At 43.8% G+C, this 20,074-nt stretch overlaps 1 protein-coding gene across 29 annotated transcripts in view; it reads right to left on the bottom strand.

The window, feature by feature from the left end:
• Positions 1–20,074, bottom strand: part of Pphln1 (periphilin 1) — a 91,650-nt gene that overhangs the window by 38,540 nt on the left and 33,036 nt on the right. For 17 of the 29 annotated variants that reach the window (XR_015624331.1, XR_015624332.1, XM_087558537.1 and 14 more), the window contains 1 exon segment: positions 11,232–11,443. Coding sequence is in view for 26 of the 29 variants with exons in the window: in XM_087558531.1 (XP_087414657.1) it covers positions 11,232–11,443 (212 nt within the window). In the remaining 3 variants the exon portion in view is untranslated. 29 annotated transcript variants of the gene reach the window in all.

Below are 20,074 nucleotides of genomic sequence, written 5' to 3'. Positions count from 1 at the left end.
CCTTTCAGTCCCCATGGAAAGCCTTCTGTCAAGATTACAAATTCTGTCAAGATTACACTTTGAAGGCAGCAACAACAACACCAACACCAACAACACCACCAACAACGCAGGTCAACCTGGTAAGTCTCCAAGGTTAAGGAGCTCCCTTTTCCTTCTGGGACTTTCCTCACTCTCAGCATTTGGCAGAAGGGCAGGGACAGTGTGTCTAGGTTGAACCTACACATACGATGCTGATCCCCAGAGCCCCCTTTCTCCACTCGCTCTTCCTCCCAGCCCATCACTAGCTGTGCAGAGTAGGAGGGGTCAGAATGTACGATTGGCAGGTTCGTGCCTGCCAGCTTCTTCCTGGACAGACTTTGCAATTCAAGAAACTTATAGGTAATCATGTCTGTGCTCAGGATAATGAGCCTCTCCTTGCTCATAACAGTTTGTAAGAAATACAGATCATTTCAAAGTTGGCCTGACCAACATGGCTTCTCCTCCATAGGCTGAGAGACCATTTCCTCTCTGGGGGATGTCCAGGAGGAAGCACACCTTCGGGTTGAGACAGTATGGTATGATGAGGAAACCATGTTTATGCTAAATGGTTATCCTAAAATAAAGAGGATTATGAATAGATATTAGGGTTGGAAGAATGGCTCAGCAGTTAAAGGTACACAGGCTCCTCCAGAGGCCGAACTAGATTCCTAATGCCCACGTTACACAGCTCACGGTCATCTGACACAGCAGCTTTGGGGGATCCGATGACTTACATGAGCCTACACTCATGTGCTCACACTCATGGAAGTACAAAAATAGAGTGAATCAGTAAAAAAAAAAATAGGTAAAAAGAAAAACCAGAAGGTTAATGAAGTCACAAGATGGAACTTAAGCCGCTGGGCTAAAACCCAGGATAAATGGAGCGCTCTTTGCTCTGTGAACACAGAAGCCCCGCGGTCCTCTCTCACCGTGACACCTGACGTGACAGACTGGTCAAGCTAGTGAGCGAGGAGCTGATCTAACTGTGGTCCAAGGCGCCAGTGTCCATCATGCGCTGAGAGCAGAACTTGGCAGCAGTAACCACGTGGTACTGGGTTTGCAGACAGGAGAGATACAAGATACGAAGGAGACAGAGAATCTTGCACCTCACTTCAGAAAAATCACTGAAGTCAGAAAATGTGTGGCAGGACTGGATTCCTGGAGAGAGGCCCTGAAAGCTGTAAGGCGGAACCCTATGCTGAAGCGGGGACTCCAGGATGTTGGAGATACCAAGACCACTGGGTGCCCACTGAGGAAAGCTGCAGACAGAGGAGACCCAGCCAAAGGAGAACGTGGGTGTGCTGGAGGCAGTGGAATTGGTGGAGTAGAGCTCTGTGAGCCCCTTGGGGCTGAGACGACTCCACCCCAAGCCCAGACACCAGACAAGGAGCTGCAGGTGGCCGGCTCTCACCCTTCAGTCTGATCACTCCCTGTTAGGACTGGATTTCCCCTTCTGCGGTGGGAAGGCTTGCTCTGTGCCACACTGTCTGTGGGATGTATGGAACTCGGCTTTGATAAGAGCTCACGTTACAGGGATTGCCTTGAGTCTCTGACGAGGCTAATCGCTATTGGCAACTTGACGGGATCTGCCATCACTTACTAGAGGAAACAGGGTGAACTGAAAGGGGGGACTCACCCACTGTGGACAGCACGTACCGTGTTCGGGTCCCTGACTGACTAAGAAGAGAAAGCAAACAGCACAGTCTTTCATTCTTCTTCGCTCCCTGACCGTAAATGTGATGTAAGTGGCTGCCTCGAGCTCTTGCCCTAACGAGATGGACTGCGCCCTGTGGTACTACGAGTCAAAAGAAATACTCTGTCATTCCTTTCCAACCCCCACAAAAAAGAGAAGAAAATTGAAGAGAGAGCAGATAAAGGCTGGGGAGATGGTCTGGGCTATAAAGTGACTGCCTTGCAGTTATGAGGCATACGCTTTGTGGGGCACAGAACCCACATTTGTAGGAGCCAGCCAGAGTGGTTCCGTGCTTATAACCCAATGATAGGAAGGCGAACACAAAGAAACTCACAGCCACCAGCTTCAGAGGGTTGATTTTTAAAATAAAGGACAGATAGTGCCCGAAGAACACACACCCCAACACGTATACACACAGTGATATGGGTTTAAAAATACTTGTTTAAAGAACAAAAATCTTGTATTTTGTCAAGCTAATTTGGAATTTCTATGGAGTTTATCAGACTTTTAGCTAATTAAAATTTAAGTCTCAAAAGCATCTCTATTTAAAACTATTTCTGTCATGTTTTAAGACATGCTTGAACTATCACCCATGCTTCAAATGATCACACGTGACAACTAAGGAGTTAGGAGAACAGCCAGTACTCTGCCCTTGTCCCCAGATCAGCCAGCTCTCAGGGGACCTCCACACAAATAATATGTCACAGGCCCTCTTACCCAGAACAGCAAAGAATCCCAGAGGTTGTGTATGTCTAACAAGTATATATTCTGCTGAGCGACTCAGTATGTCCACATAGCAAGGCTGTAATCCTTCTGGTAATGGGAAACTGAGGCAGCCAAGGGTATCTCCGAGGGAGTCTTAACAGATCCTAACAGAGACTCATTTGTGGTCACCCAACAGGAAGTTATAACCAAAAATAAAAACATTCAAAAATGGAATTCACCCCAGCTCCGAAAAAAAAAAAAAAAAAGAACCAAAAATGGAATTCATCCTGACCTGGTTCAGCTGACAAGGGGATGCCCTCGACAGACAGTGGGTAACCAGCTTTAGATTATTTAAACCTGGGGGGCTGGAGAGATGGCTCAGCGGTTAAGAACACTGACTGCTCTTCCAGAGGTCCTGAGTTCAAATCCCAGCAACCACATGGTGGCTAACAACCATAGGATCTGATGCCCTCTTCTGGTGTGTCTGAAGACAGCTACAATGTATTCATATACATAAAATAAATAAATCTTTAATTAAAAAGAAACATTATATGTAGGTTAGAAAGTCTCAAACAATAAAATTATTTTAAAAAAAAAGATTATTTAAACCTTACTGGGTTCTAAAACTTATTACTCAGGAACGTTCTCCTGGACCTCACGTAGCAGAATCAGAAATATCAGAATTGCCCTTCAAGTCCCATAAATTTTACATTCTGCAGATCCTTAACCCTCCTGCTTGGAGGCGACTGACCTTACCTATAGGCCAGATGTGCAGATTTACAAGATTTACTCCCTGCTTTCCAAACCAGAGGCCACCTGGCTCACAGGTTAAAGTGCTTTCTGTGATAGACACAAACTTTCAGTTTGCAGTAATTCACATGCAGGCCATGTAATCTGGGCGCATTTGGGTTAATTCCACATGAGCAGCAAAGCTAAAGTAATTGCTGTACTAAAAAATCCTAAAAAGAATCTTTAAAAGGTATGAATAGTGACATCTTAATGATTTAGTCCAGTTCCTACCAGTTGGTTGGTAACCTCATCTCTCCCTTGCGATGAATCACTAGATTCCATTCCTTAAGCCACCAAGGTCTCCTCCTTCCCTGGATACTTTCTCCTCCTGAGGTTAATACATACTATCAAAGTGCAGAAGTCCAGCAACCAAAAGCCCCTTGGGACTTACCCTAATTAACCTGTCCAATCAAGATTAAACACCTCATCCTAGCACGGCCACTCTTTTACCTTTGTAAACAAACATCATTTGCCTATGGGCCAAGTCTGTCTCCTCTCTAGCCAGGGTCAGTCCTTTGTCCCTCCAGGACAAATATCCCTTTCCCAGTTCCTAGTTCTCTATCTCCTGTCTCCTGCCCCTTTTTCCTCGAGACAAATCTCCTTTGTGCTGAGAATTTGATCTTGGTGTGCCCTGTGCCCATTCCAGTCCTTTTCACATCTGTTCAGACCTTGTGTTCGAATGTATCATGCTGGCAGTATGAAGTCACTTTCAATAGAAGTATTCACTCAACCAATATCAGAAAATACGACAAATGACTTTTTAAAAAATACAGGGTTATACCACTAATTCTGGCTGGTCTTGAACTCACAAAGATCTATAAGGTCTGCCTCCAGAGGGTTGGGATTAAAGGCATTTGCCACCATGGGTAGCTAAATCTAAATCAGAAATTTTAAATCTGAACAATTAATTTACTGGTACATGTATATTTGACAATTCTAAATTCAAATTTTGGAGACACCAATAACTGACATAGTTAATCACAATTCTCATCCATATTGCCTTAAATTCACTTAGATTATTAAAATCTAAGAAGAATAAAATCAATCTGAACTGTGGAATCTTTCCATAACAATAAGAATGCCACCGAGCACACATTCTTCACGCAGTTTTCAATAACCCTCTTACATTAAGACTAAGGTCTCAGGCTAGAGAGCTGGTTCCATGGTTGAGTACCGGCTGCTCACAACTATCTGTAACTCTAGTCCCAAAGTTGTCTTCAGGCCTGAGAGCACCACAGGCATGTGGTGTGTGGTGAATATACATACATGCAGGCAAAATGCCCACACACACAAAGAATAAACTCTGTCTCTTAAACCCAAAGGGCTCGCTCTCCCTCTGTTGATACATTTCACTGACTCATAAACAAGATCTTAGTCTTCTGATGTTTGATTTTATCTGTGTGTTCAGCTTGTACCACTGTGAGGAAAAATACCCAAGATAAACAAAATATAAGGAAGAAAGGCTTATTATTTTGGCTCAAAACTTTTGACTTCTCACTCTGCTTAACTGTGCCCAAGCTACGGCAATCTGTAGTCCTACGACAATCATGGCAGACACAGGAGACAGGAGAGGCCCCTTTTGTGCTCTCAGTCAAAGACTTCTTCCAAACAGGCCCACCACTGCCCAGCTTTAGGCTGAGGACTATGCCTTCTGCATGTGGTCTCTGGGTCTATTTTGGGTCTTAGTGCCTTGGTCTCTCTCTTCCTGGCCACATCTTTCTCTCTTCTTTGTTGGCTAACCTTTCCCAGGTCTTAGTCTCTGCTCTCCTTTTCTTCCTTGGCACCAACTGAAGCGGAACACGAACATCTTCAACCTGTCTCATCCACTCGGATACCAGCTTCTCGGCTGCACCAAATTCAGCTCAGTCAGGACACATTCTCTCCTTTACAACAGGTAAAAATACAAGCCCCAAACAATCCTGTTCTTTAATGAAACGTGTTTAAATCAGGGAAGGGAAATTCTGAAAGTAAAGGAAGGGTTGAAAGTTACATCATGTATTTATGACTAAGGAGTGGTAAGTGCGGCATGGAGACATATTCATAATCACTCACACTCAAGAGGCTGACGCATAAGCACTGTAAGTTCAAAGTCAGGTTAGGCTACAGTCCAGCCAGGTCTATACAGCACACTCATGCCTCAAGTTTCACAACACCCACAGACTAAGGCAGCTCACCTTCCTCAGAGGTTTCCCTCTGTAGTTGCTATTCATTAATACAGAAGCTCACACAGATGGCCAAAGTGCACAGAGTAAGACTGTTGAACGCTGACAAGTGCACCAGACCCCTTACTCCCGAGCCCAAGGCTCGCTGTGGAAATGAACAGAAAAACTGGTGAGAGCCAGAGGTTCTGGAAGATTGCTGTAACGCTGGTTTGCAGACATGACACGACCCTTACACACAAGAACTCAACAGTGCTGTGACTGCATGCACGAGACCACGCCAGCCAGAACCCCGCATGGATGGGGACAGTCTCACAAAGTCCTGTCCCTGACTAAGGTGCTATTGGCAGTTGGTGGCTACTGGGAAAGAAACAATCCATTTTCCTCAGGAATGTAGCCCCTGAGAGGTTACTCATAGTGCAGTGGCTGGCCATACACCCCTGTACATACTGGTAACAATCTGTGAACTCAGATTTAAAAAACAGGACCATGAAGTTGGAAGGAAGAAGGAGTAAGAAGGGAAGGATATAAGATAAAGGAAAAAGGTTGGTGTGGATTTATCAAAACACTGTATACACACATTCAATTTTCAGGGAGTAAATAAAACTTAAAAAAAAAACAAAAACAAAAACACCTGTCACCAATAAATAGCACAAACGAAGAAAAAATGAATTTCGATTCTTCACTGATTTACAACCATTCAACATACAGATTCCAATGTCACAAGGATAAGAGTGGCCATATGCATCCAGGAGGAGTCTTTCTTCAAGTACTGATCTTTCCTAGGGCTGAGGCTTAGTTTTAACCATCTACTTCACAATGTACAAATCACCTGATAACAGGCAGTGTCAATCCTCTAGGTCAGGTATCTTGTCTTATCTGTGGGGCCAGCCATACCTAATTAGCTATGTTTATTGATGTGGAAAGATCGGATCACTAAGGTTTGTACAATTCCTAGGCAGGACTCTGCACTGTGCAAAAGTGGAGAAAGAGAACTGTGCATGAGGCTCACAGTTGATGGTCACCTCTTGATGTGGACATAGCCTGACTAGCCACTTCCAGTCCCTGGCACTTTGACTTCCCTGAGAGATGGATGAAACCTACAGCTGTGAGCTAAAATAAGCCCCTTTCTCCTAAGCTGCGTGTTAGAGTATTTTCACGTGGCACGCTACATGCAACACTGGACACTATCAGGAACAGTGACCCATGCTGATCATAACCAGCAGCCCAAACCATAAGGTACTGTTTCTAAGCTATGAAGAACGGTGGGTAAGGTATATTATTTAAATTCATTACCATCGGGGTTGGGGATTTGGCTTAGTGGTAGAGCGTTTGCCTAGCAACCACAAAGCCCTGGGTCCCAAGCTCCGGAAAAAAAAAAAAAGAAAAAAGAAAAAAATTCATTACCATCTTAAAGACATATTCAACTTGTAACTGAAACTGGTGACATTGTAAGCCAACAAGCATTTCATTTGGATCCATATACTAGTTATAATGTTGGGCATTGAGGTGAAACAAAGTTAAAGGCATAGCTTAAATGCTTCCGAGAAGTAGTAAGTCCTGCAAGAGTCTGTCTTTGGTGAGTCATGACAAGCAACAGTTAAGGACACAACTAATAACACTCCCAACAATGCTTTCTCCTCCAGACAGGACTTCCTGATAAAATATAGGATAAATGTAACTGTAACAACACTTAAGCTCACTTAAGAACAAAGGATACTGTGGAAAAGCAAACCAGAAAGCATCACTGTGGATGGTGAGGTTATGGGCTGTGCATGGCAGACTGAGTGCAGCACTTAACAAGCACAGACATGACGGATGCATTCTAATTCAAGAAACACACTCCAGACACAGATACTATACTGAGTTCCCCTCTACATTGAAGGTTTAAAATTAAAACACAAGCAAAGGGAACACGCAGATGACTAGGAACTTTGTGAAATAATTACAAGAATTTAATGAATGAGATAACCAGGCTCAGAAGGAGAAACACTGCACATTTCCTCCCATCTAGGAACTCTTGATGGCAGCGTATGAAGACAAAAGGGCTACTATTTGGGAACAAGAAGGGGGTCACGAGATGGAAGACAAAGTGGAAAGACGACAGTATGATCAAAGCATATTATATGAATAAATAAAAGTATTTTGTATAGTTAATATACACTGATTTTAAAAACATAAGGCCTTTTAAGAATGGGTGTGGAGGGGCTGGAGAGATGGCTCGGCGGTTAGGGGCAAGCACTGACTGCTCTTGGAGAGGTCCGGAGTTCAATGGGATCCAATGCCCTCTTCCGATGTGTCTGAATGTCTGCAGACAGCCACAGTGTACTCGTACATAAAATAAATAAATCTTAAAAAAAAAAAAAAAGAATGGGTGTGGAGACTGAGCTTGATGGTTCTGGTGTCAGTTTTAATGCTAAACAAATTATAAATGATTAAAGTATAAGAAAGTTAAAGTACCCTATGTTGTTAGCGTAAATATGGGCAACTAAAAGTATTACAACCAATGAGTGCACTCATAGCTGTCTTCAGGTCAGTCCTATGAAGGGTGGAGGACAAAGCTTCAAAAGTCAATATGAGGACTGGGCGTGGTGGTGCACACTGACAGTCCCACAACTCAGAAAGCACAGCAACGGGCTGAGAGTGCCCAGCCAGTTCAGCAAGTTTAAAGCCAACTTGGGCTACATGAGACCCTCCTAACGTAAACAAACAAAACAGGAGCAAAATTGTTCAGTGCTAATCCTGAGAGCCTGAGTTCAATTACACAGGGCTCACACTGATTTTCCCCAAATAGTACTCTGGCATCCATACCTACACGGTGACACAGTGACATCCACACACACAAAGGCAGATGAAAGACACACTAGCAGTAACCAAAGACCTGATGTCTTAGGAAAGATGGCTCTGGCGGTGAAATACTGACGTCATAAGCACAAGGACCTGAATATGATACCCAGCACCCAAGTGGAAAATCCAGGTGTGCGTGGGAGAGACGGCTCAATGAGTAAAGGCACAATCTACTTGATAAAGGAGTTGTCTGACCTCCGCGTGTATGCCAAGATATGTGTACGCCCCCACAGACAGAAAAGTGAAATAAATAGATGTACTCACACGGCTGAGAGAAAAGTCAGGCATGGTGATACATGCTTGCAGTCTTGGTGTTGAGGAGGCAGAGACAGGCAGAGCTCTAGCCCTGATGACTGCTCTACTCTTAATATGTTCCAGCTAAGACACCCCATCTTAAAGAAGGTGGACAGCATTCCTAAGATGATACCCAAGGAAGTCCTGTGGCTCCACACATATGTGCACAGACACACATATATACAAACATACATACATACCCACACACACTATACATAAGGGCTCGAAACTTAGCCTGGTAATGAAGCTAGTGTGTTCGAAGTTCTTGCTCCGTCCTTAGCTGGGGTTGAAGAATTAAAAGAGTAAGGGCATGAGGAATAATAAAATTGTTACCCTTACCTGATATTTATATATTTATAGAATATTGGAAATCCTATCTGGATTTCAATTAAGAGGACATTTTAACACATTGACCATGGGGTTAGTTCGAGCCCCTGATAATGGAGGGGCTCTCAGCACATGCTTTCGGACCAAAGCGAATTTGTCCCTTAGTGTCAAAATAATTACTTTTCTTTCTTTGTTGCTTATACGGGGCTTTTGCACTGGGTTTTGTTTGGTTGGTTTTTTTTTTTTTTAAACAAGCTGGTCGTATGAGTACACTGGAACAGGAAGGAATGTAAAAGCATGTACAGCCTTCCTTAAAGAGTCAAAGTAACTTCTGAGAGAGCCCTGAAGGACCATTTTGTTTACTGAAAAAGCTAATTCCATTTGAAAGAGCAAGCAAACAGGCATGAGGCTTTACAAATCCCTATGCTCTGCCTAGTTCATTTACCTCACGTGTTGTCCCCTTCCTTACAGTTCTAAGGCCCTGGGGACCCGGATCAACTCTGTACTGTGGCCCATTTTTCTGACCAAGGCTGGGACAGTATCCTGGAAATCCCGATCAAAGTGCAGTTCAGAAGAAAAACAATGCCCCAAAAAACTCTAAGCTCTAAACCAGCTCCAGCCTGTACTCCGAAGGCTGAGGCAGGAGTACTACCTGGGAGCTCAAAGCCTTCCTAAGATACACACAGCCTGGGGTAGTACCTAAATCCTGCCTCAAAACAGAAAAAGAAAATAATTCCTGTTTGAGAAGATGAACAGAAAGGAGGGCTCAGCACCCTGCTGCCTCCTTTGAGGACCTCACTAGGTCTTATCAAGTAAGAGCCTCCACTACTGTTTTATGTTCTCTAAGACTTCATTATCAGCTGTCAGATATTCTTTTTCATCAAACCGTTTTAAGACAATTACATTTAAACTACACACTTCTGCACAGGGTGGGGAGGTTGAAAGATGTGTGGCTTCTTTAATTTCTACTCACACTAGTTCTGAGTACAATTAGAGGTCTTCTGTCTTGAAAGCTTGGTTGGGCTGGGAGGTGAGTGCCTGAGTTGGGGGTCAGAGGAAAAAGACAAGGGAGTAAATGCACCCCGCAAGTCAATTACATGTCCATTGCTGTTCGTTTCAGCTCATCGAAAGACATGGGTCGTAGGGTTTCCACTGCTGTGCACAGACGCCATGAACAGGGCAACTCTTATAAGGACATTTAATTGGGGCTGGCTTCCGGGTTCTGAAGTTCAGCCCTGTCATCATGGCAGGAAGCATGGCAGAGTCCCGGCAGGCATGGACTCTGAATTCTACAAAAGCAAACAAGAGAAAACTGGCTCCCACATGGCTAGGAGGAGTGTCTCAAAGCCCACCTCCACAGTGGCTTTTCTCCCAACAAGGCCACACTCACTCCAACAAGTGCTACTCCCTGGGCCAATGATATTCAAAACATCACAACATAGAAAGAACACTCAGTGGTTAAAGCACTTGCTGCTCTTCTAGAGGACTCCAGTTCAATTCCCACCAACACTGAGTGGCTCACAGGCATTTATAACTAATTCTAAGGGATCCAGTGCCCCCTCTGGCTTTCTAGGGTACTGAGCAGTCACAGACAAACAAGTAGTATGTCTGGTACACAGACATAGGAACAGACAACAAACACATCCATACAACACATCCATACACACTGAATACATTAATGAAAAAAAGACCTTGTTCTTTGTGTATGTGTGTGTGCATATATGAACATAGACACAGATGTGTCTTGGCACACATGGAGATCAGAGGACAACCGTTAGTGGTGCCCTGACTTTCTGGCTTGTGTGAGACGCGTCTGTCTTAAAGCTCACCACTGCATACAATAGGCTTGCTGATCTACAGCTTCCCGTGTGTCTGGGACTGCAAGAGGTAGAGCCCTGTGTTTCTTTTCTACAGGTTCTAAGGATCAATTTGTGCACAAAGTGCTTTTACTCATGGAGCCTTCCTCTTAGCCCTTCAGTGCTATTCTTACTTCACACATCTGTATGCAAATAGATGTGCTCTGTAAAATTCTACTGCTTTGCAAGGAACACAGGACTTAAATAGATATTTGCTGAACACAAGAATACAACAACTATAAGAAGCTATGAGACCCTGAGTGGAAGGAGGACGTAAAAGCTGTTCACATAAAGTTCTTATTTGGACTGCTACACAGGACGGGGGAGACGGACTTGTAGACTTGATGGACTTGTCACGCAGACTCTAATTTCATGCAATGAATCGAGGACTGCTATGCACGTCGCTTACTGTACTATTCTGTCATGTTTCTGAGTATTTGAAATTGTGGAAGAAAAAATGCCCTGTCAGGCCCCTCCTCTGTGGAGATGCTGTAACAGTCTTAAAAACACTTCTGAGAGAGGAAACAAGAAAAGCAGACATACTTCTGTGCTGAGACTGATGGAAGGTGTGTGTCCTGCTTCGTTCTGGAGAATAGCTTCTACTGCTGACACTGGAGCCGGACCTGCTGTGTGGGGAGTCCTTCCGGCCTACAGGTGATTCTCTGAAGAACGGAGCGTCCCTTTTATGGGGAGAGCGGTCTCTTGAATAATGGGAAGAGTAGAAACTCTTTCTTCTAAAGCCATCTCTCATATCCCTTTGAAGGAAAAAGGAAAGTTGAGTTAGTTGTATTCTCTACCCAGAAATATACACGAATGGCAAGAGACCAGATTACCTGGCTACTGGAACACTTTCCTCACACCATGATTAGAACGCACCACTCTTCACAGCCTGGGGCACCACCAGGAGAGAAAGTACGGGGCCACTTTCTTCTAAACTGTGAAAAAGTCTCTTCTGCTCTCAGAAACACCCAGAATTGCAAAAATTTCCAAGAAAAACAGCTCATAGCAAGTTATTCTCGTCTAAATATGGAAGGGTATCCATCCCTCACCCAAAAGTTCAAGTCAGAAGCCTGGCCAATAGCGCAGTGCCCTGAGGTCTCCAAAGTCAGAAACCTGGCCAATAGCGCAATGCCCTGAGGTCTCCGCTCTGCACATGTAAGACTTCACACCTGAGATGTTCACACTGTAAAGTCTACGTGAATGCTCCAAAACATGATCTGAACACACCTTGCTTCAGGTGCCTCTGTAAACAGGCCCCACCTGTACACACTTTTAGGAAGTTAGGAGCTAATCAGCTTGATGTCATGGCCATCGGGGAGGCGGGCACTGAAGGAGAAGAGCCAAGGATACAATCCTTAAAATCCTGTAACACTACTCAGGGCGCCAGGGCGGAACTAAAGAAATCCATCTAACCAAATGTTGTTGATGCCAGACCTGTCTCTAGCCACTGCATCCTTCCTTTCTAGCCTGGTGCCTCAGTGCAAACAGTCATGGATCCCACTTTATAAATCACTGTGGGTTTTTGGTAAATTAAATTCCTTATGAGGCAGTATCAATTCAAAGTGGTACGTAAGCATGAAATAAATAAATCTTAAAAAGAATTTTAGTCAAGGCTGAGGAAACAGCCCAGCCCGTAGGATCACTTTGCATGCTTGACCCTGTATGTTTGACGCTAGCCCTGAAAAAGAGAAACATAAGAGGTAGGGAAGAAGAGAAAAAACACTTCATACAGGAGAAATATCCAAGTAAATCAAACTTACTAAATGAATTAGGGTATAAACCTCTATAATAGAAAAAGAAAAAATTTGAAGAAAATTAAAATGAACGTCTATAACGAGAAGGCTCAAAGAAGTTTTAATTAAGCATACTTTCCATATTAAGTTTAAGTTACCATTTTTTCTTTTCTGTCAGTTTTTTTTAAGATTTTTTATATTATGTATGCAGTGTTCTGCCTGCACGTATGCCTGCAGGCCAGAAGAGGGCAGCAGATCTCACTATAGATGGTCATGAGCCAACATGTGGTTGCTGAGAATTGAACTCAAATCCTTCGGAATAGCAGCCAGCGCTCTGAACCTGAGGCATCTCTCCAGCCCTCACCTGCTTACTTTGTTGTTATGGTTTCATGACAAGCTCTTACTCTTAGCCCAGGCTACAATGTATCTAAGTCTGGCCTCAGACTCATAGCAGATTTCAACCTCCCAAGAGCTCGCCTTACAAGTGTGTTATCACCCTATCAGTGAAGGCACTGAACCTTAATACTGACAAGTACTCAAGAAAAGGACATTGTTTTTATTTTTATCTATTTTTTATTCTTTCTTTTCCTTTTGCTAGAAACCACACCCAAAGCTTTTGCTGAAAATAATTTTAAATTATCAATCCACACTACACAAGGAGCGGGCTGTCTTAGTTCAGTTCGGCACTAGTCATTAAATCCCTGAAATGCACTCCCCAACAGATACAATAATGCTTCCCTAGGAAAAGGAAAAATCATCTAAAACTCATTTAGAGTAACTCATACACAGCAGCAATATGGACAGCATTCAAGAATCCTAATGTAATTAAGTTGGGTTCACTCCAATATCACTAAGTCGTCAGTGGCTATATACATCCTCAGTGGGTCTTAAGAACTGTATGACCGACTCAGTGGAGAAGCAAATGCCACAACAGGAGCTACGGGGTCTCTGCTAGCTCTGAACTCTGAACAGGAAGGAAACCAGACACTAAACCAACACACAGAACACACATGCAGTCGGGAAGAGCAGGAGGGACAAGAAAGGGGATTTCCATACTCCAGGAAATAAACAGTGGGAGCTCAGACGGAATGATGGCTGTGTGACTGTGCAAGCATGAAAGACGCAGGCTGCTGAGTCTCAGAACTCCAGCACGATGTATCAGTGAAGCGAGGAAAGCCACTCTGAGAAACAGGAAGGGTCCAGGCCTGTGTGGGGCATGCTGTGTGGGAAGTGCGCATGCACATTCCAGGAGGCAAGCAAAGGCAGCCATCTTAGGTTTAGAAGGGATTCTGGGCTCTGTCTTATGAATGGACAAAAGAGCAAGATCTAAGCCTGTGCATATGAGCACAAAGGATAAAGGCTCAGCAGACAGGGTTAGAAACTACCGTACGCTGCTAAAGAGAGAAAGCAGGCAGGAAAGTCAGCTCATTCCCAGGAGAACAAAGACTGTCCACTGAGACCACAGGAGCCTTACTGATTGCTGAGTGGAAAGGGAAGCAGCAGGACCAAAAGCAGAGCTAAAATTACCACCTACCTCTTCCTTTGAAACCACGAACCACTAAGCTAGTTTCCTAATCGCAACAGCAGAGGGCAGTCAAAGCACAGCTCAAAATGTGATGAGCTCTCAGTCACTTCTACCTGCCTCCCTGCCGCCTACCATCCTGGGCAAAGATTCAGAGGTCACAACAGTGCTAAAGCCAACACTCTGTCAGCTATGGGGTATGACTTCTTGATGGGTGCTGTGGCTCTAGGGAAGTTAGCTTTACTAAGGATCTGTGACAGGGGATTAGTAGCAAATGTCCAAGGGTAAAGGTTCTATAATTTAATATTGTTATTAAGTTATACGAATTAGTAAGGATTATTTTTTAGGTGGGGAGGGCCAGGGGCACGTATTGGGCTTCTATAGCATGACCACAGTCCATCACTGAGAGAAATCAGGGCAGGGACTCAAGACGAGGACTGAAGCAGACCATGAAGGTGCTGCTCACTGGCTTCATTCTCATGGCTTCTTGAGCCTCTTATGTTTTCACTTTTTCTTTTCATATTAAAAATAAATTATTTTCATGCAGTATATTCTGGTTATGGTTTGCCCTCCCCCAAATCCTCTCAGATCCTCCCCACTTTCCTGCCCAACCAAATCCGAACCCTGTCTGTCTCTCATTAGAATATAAACAAGCATCTAAAATAAAAAGAAAATAATCAAACCAGAATAGGACAAAACAGGAAAAAGAGCCACAGAGAAATCACAAGTCCGCAGCTGCTGAGACACACACATGCACACAGACAGCCCATAAAAACAAACCAGGAAACCATATAACCAAGAGATCTGTAAGATTTAAAAAGACTAGGAAAATAAAATGCCCAAAGCAACAGGAGTTCACTTTGTGTAGCCATTTCCTGCTCTGGGTGGGGCCTGCCCTTAAGTGTGGTTTGTTTCCCAGGGAAGACTCTTGGAGGAAACTGATGTTTCATTTCAAAGCAGTTGTTAACTGGGGTTAGGGCTGAGGACGCGGACCTACCTTCCTCTCAGCACTAGGACCCTATCTGGCTCAGACTTGTGTAGACCCTGTGCATGCTGCCACCGTCTGAGTCTGCATGTGCATCAGGCCTGCTGTATCTAGGAGGCCTGCCTTCCTTGGTGTCCTCCATCCCCATTGGCTCCTACCAACCTTCTGTATCTTCTTCCACATAGCTCCCTAAGACAGGAAGAAGGGATTTGATGGAGACATCCCACTTAGGACTGAGAGCTCCAGGATCTCGGTAGTAAGACTTTGTTTTAGCTTTTGGTTTTTAAGCTAATGTAGAACTTTGAGTTGGTAGAGCAAGCATGAAGTCCTGGCTTCAAACCAGAGCACCACATAAAGCCGAGCACGGCAGCACACGCATATAATGGCAGGGCTCTCAAGGGCTCTCAATGGCAGGAGGATCAGGATGGCAGACAGCTCATGAGTGAAGGCATCTGCCTATTTCACTTCAATCCCCAAGAACAGCATGGAGATTGGTCCTCTGGGGCTGGAGAGATGGCTTAGTGGTTAAGAGCACTGACTGTTCTTCTAGAGGTCCTGAGTTCAAATCCCAGCAACCACATGGTGGCTCATAACAATCTGTAATGGGATCCCATGCCCTCATCTGGTGTCTGAAGATAGCTACAGTGTACATATATAATAAATAAATCATTTTTTAAAAAATTGTCCTCTGACCACAACATGCACACCACACCAGGAGCATACCTATATTTATACACATACAAATATGAATAAAATTGTTTCCCCTTGAGACACAATTTCTCTGTGAAGTCCTGGTGGTCCCGAAACTCACTCCATAGACCAGGCTAGCCTCAAACTCAAGAAATTCACCTACCTCTGCATCCCAAGTCCTGGGCTTAGAGGCCTGCACCACAGCTACCGCCCAGCTGAATTAAAACTTTTTTTTTAAAGTTCAAAATCATCCTTACATACTTGGTGGGTTTGAGACCATCCTGATCATATACATATATGTGTGTACATATATGTATATCAACAATAATAAACCCAAACACTGATCTAGATGTTTTAGCACAACTGAGAGTTGGGTCAAGCCTGTGGTAGGAAGTGAGTCACATATGTAACAACCAAATCTAAATGAAGCTCCTCACCGTCACGTATAAATAAAAATATACAGACAACTGAATTAACTGTATCTATTTTTAACTTAATCCACTATGTGTGCCTTATCAACAAATAATCAAGACTTGAAAAATCCACTAAGGTGTTTTATACTGTGTTTTCATCTTAAATCTTTAAAAGCCAAGGTTATATTTTTTCAGTTATAAAATACTTACTTCTATATGAATAAGTCAAAGCTCAAGTGTTTTAATAACACCACCAGAGATTTGTATCCTGGAAGCCCAGATTCAGGTGCAAAGAAGTCGTGTCAGCTTTACAACACACAGACAGGGGTCAAAGGGGATTGTGTGGAAACATCAAAAGAGAAACTAAAACGCAAAGACAGAAAGAGACTTCGGAAAAGTTCCTACGAAATACCACAGATGCTGGAAGATATCTACGCTTAGGATCTAGATGTCATGTGACAAGCTAGGCCAGTTTACTGAAATACTGGGGAAAAAGAGATTATTAGAAATCAGACACCTGTTCTCAAAGTGTAAGGCTAATGTTTTCTGGTTGAGAGAGAAACTTGGCTGGAAGGACTAGAATTGATCCTGCTTTGATGGGGGTGCCTATTGGCTATGGAAGATAAGCAAAAAACCCATCTTACTGCAGAATGAGAACGGAAAATCCAACACACAGGAATCTGCCTGACAAGAAAGGGAGCAAACACTCAATGGGAGAAAAGGAAGTGAGGAGAATGAACAGAAGAGAAAGACCATGAGGGGAGGGAGAAGTAAGGAAAGGGGAACTCTGGACCTGGAACTTCAAACACAAAGTAGTAGGTAACCCCATCAGAGGGCCTTGTCCCAGCAAGTGACTACAGAGTGTGGAGAAGAGGCTTGAGGAAGAGCCTGCTGGAATGGACCCCAGACTCCTTTAAGTATCACCTGTGAGTGCCAACAGAAAAGCAAACCTCAGGTTATCCCTTCCCTAGCCACAGCAGAACCCCCAGGCATTCCAAGTCGGTGTTCTAAATTCTGAACTTCAATAATGTGTCCCTGAAAACTCGTCTGCTCACAAAACTTCTGTGAGAAGGACTGAAACAGAGGGCTTACTAGTGTGTAAGAGAATATATATGTATTACAATTGTCCACAAGCCAGAAATTCAAAGCTCAGGATAGCAACCTAACAATTCCCAAAGACTCTAGGGTCTGCCCATGCCCTGCTGGAGGAATAGCGGATGTGCAAATAAGAACCGTTAAGGGTTTTCGGAGATGGGGGTAGTCAGAACGAGCAGAAAAGAGTGAACTAGAAATTCTAATAACAAGGAAGAAGGGTCAGGCTTAGAAACATGTCAGAGGTGAGGGTGGGGTTCTATGTGGGCAAGTTCAAGGACAACAGTGGTTGGAGTAAACTGAAGACTAAGAACTATTTCCATGTCTCACACATCAAAGTTAGGAAGCATGTGAACTGAGAAAAAGTCCCTCCATGGAGTTACGAAGCAGGTGTGGAAAGTGAAAAAGAAAATGTAAGCACTCTGTTTTGGGTGTTGTGAATAGCAAGGGAGGCAGGGTAACCCAGCAGGCTGAGTGCAGTTCCCTGTCAGGAAGCTCACTGCCTGTAACTCCAGCTCCAGGAAGATCCAGAGCCTCTGGTCTCCACAGGTACCTGTATTCATGTGCATATACCCAATCACCACGAGCATAATTAAACTTTAAAAATAATGTTTTAAAGGTATTAAAAAGTACTATGTATTGGGGCTGGAGAGATGGCTCAACGGTTAGCAACACTGACTGTTCTTCCAGAGATTTTCAATTCCCAGCAACAACATTTGTAAAGTAATCAGATGCCCTCTTCTGGTGTGTCTAAAGACACCTACAATGTACTTATATATATAAAATAAATAATTATTTTAAAAAAGATTTGAATTAATTAAAAGTACTAGGTATTGTGTGTAGGTAGGAACAGTGACGCTGGTGAGAGAGAGCCTGGGTCTCCTAGCAGTTCACTGCTACAGGGTTTAAGCAAGGCAATGAAAAGATTATTTAGTTTCCATCATGACTGACTACTCTGTGCAGACATCAGATGTTAGTGGGAGAACACTGAGGAGAGGGGCTCTGGGTTTACAGAAGTAAAGAGCATCAGATCCTCTCTCCCATATACCGCTAAGGAGCAGTATCAACCAGCAAAGGAAAGAGAAGGGGTCTAAGATCTGCTTAGCTTCCTAAGTACTCAACGACCTCTACAAAGTAACTAGCAAACAGTATACCTACGGGGCTAAAGGGCTTTGAAAACATAAATAAAGTGGATTTGCCTGCTCATGCTTATAACCCGTCCTAGCACTCAGGAGGCAGAAGCAGGTGGATCTCTGTGAACTTGAGGTCAGCCTGGTCTACATAGTTCCAGGAAAGCCAGGGCTACATAGTGAGATCCTGTCTCAAAACAAACATATGTACACACACACACACACACACACACACACACAAATAAAATATACAGAAAAATACATAATGTATAATATAGCCAACATGTTTATAGGTCTCAAGTCACACACCTTTTTGAATGAAGTGAGGCTTTTTACTAGGACAAAGCGTTGCTGGATTGAGAGGACGGCATCCAGCTGCATGAGAAATATTGAAGGTCCAAGGTAGGGAAGGCAGAGAGGACAACACAGGCTAGAGGATGAGGCATGGAAAGAGCTAGCAAGAACTCTCTCAACCCATGGACCTGACATGGCCTCCAGCACACCTACGGCACACAGATACACAATGAACTGGATGTTGCTTCAAAGGCTCATGGCCTCCTTTCACAGCACTGGGTGTTGAATTCAGGCCTTTGTCAAGCTAGGTAAGAGCTTAACCACTGAGCACATCAACACCCCTCAAGAGCTCACACTCCTCCCCAAATGACATAGTAACTGCAACTGTTCATGCAGTCAGATCAGAGGCCATGGCAGACGAGACCTTCCGGTCTGACACTTAAAAACCTACACAGCACAGCGTAGCACAGACGTCAGTTCTCTGTGGGTTTCAGGGATTGCAGAGAGATAATTAAGCTTGGTGGCAGATGTTTCTACATACTGAGTTGTTTCATTGGCCAAAACCCCATTTTTCTATATGCACTTAAGTTTATTAGCTAGGGAGAATTTTCAATGACATAGGGAAAAAGCTGTCGGGGAAGGAAAAGAGAGAGCAAATGCATCTTACGTACTCTTTCAGGACCTCCGTCCCCTCTCATTGAACAGTATACAAACACTCCACACTACATACTGGCTACTTTTCTAGTTCATGGCAACTTAAAAATGGAATTAAGGCTTCAAGAATGATTTTAGGAAAGCAGTTAGATAAACAGCTAGACAGTTGTTTAAGAATAAACGAACTGCAAATCTCAAATATCATTTGTTTCTAATGTGGGCAAAGTGGCCATGTGACTAAGTTTCCATCTGACCTATTATTTATTCTATGGTACAGGAGTGAGGGTGGAGAGTATCTGCTGCTCTTAAAAGACATTAAGAGTGCAGTGGCGAACAGTACTTTGGAGGCAGAGGAGGAAGGATCGCTGTTGAGCCAGCATGGTCTATGAAGTAAGTTCCAAAACAGCCAGAGCTACAGAGAATTGGGAGAGGGAGAGAGGGAGGGAGAGAGAGGGAGGGAGAGGGAGAGAGAGAGAGGGAGAGAGAGGGAGGGAGAGGGAGAGAGAGAGAGGGAGGGAGAAGGAGAGAGAGAGAGAGAGAGGAAGAGAGAGAGAGAGAGAGAGAGAGAGAGGCGCACAAAGACAGAGAGAGGCAGGCACAGAGACAGAGAGAGGGAGGGAAAATGGGAGGATGAGAGAGACAAAGATATGCCTAAACAACTAATAAAAATATCAAAATACTATCTAAAAAGCAGTCAGCTGACCCTCCCAAAATACTAACCAGCGTCTTGTCTTCATTTAGGAAAGGTTAGTGAAAAACAACAGAAAATGACTGAGACACAAAGGTCATTTGGACATATAAGACGTTAGGACAAATGTCCCAGAAAGGTTAAAGACCCACAGTGATCAAAGATGGAGGCCATGTGTTTTGATG

Source organism: Rattus norvegicus, chromosome 7 (genome assembly GCF_021556685.1).
Source record: "Rattus norvegicus strain SHRSP/BbbUtx chromosome 7, alternate assembly SHRSP_T2T, whole genome shotgun sequence".
Taxonomy (NCBI): Eukaryota; Metazoa; Chordata; class Mammalia; order Rodentia; family Muridae; genus Rattus; species Rattus norvegicus.
The sequence above is the reverse complement of the archived record's forward strand: the minus strand, read 5'-3'. Positions and strand labels throughout refer to the sequence as shown.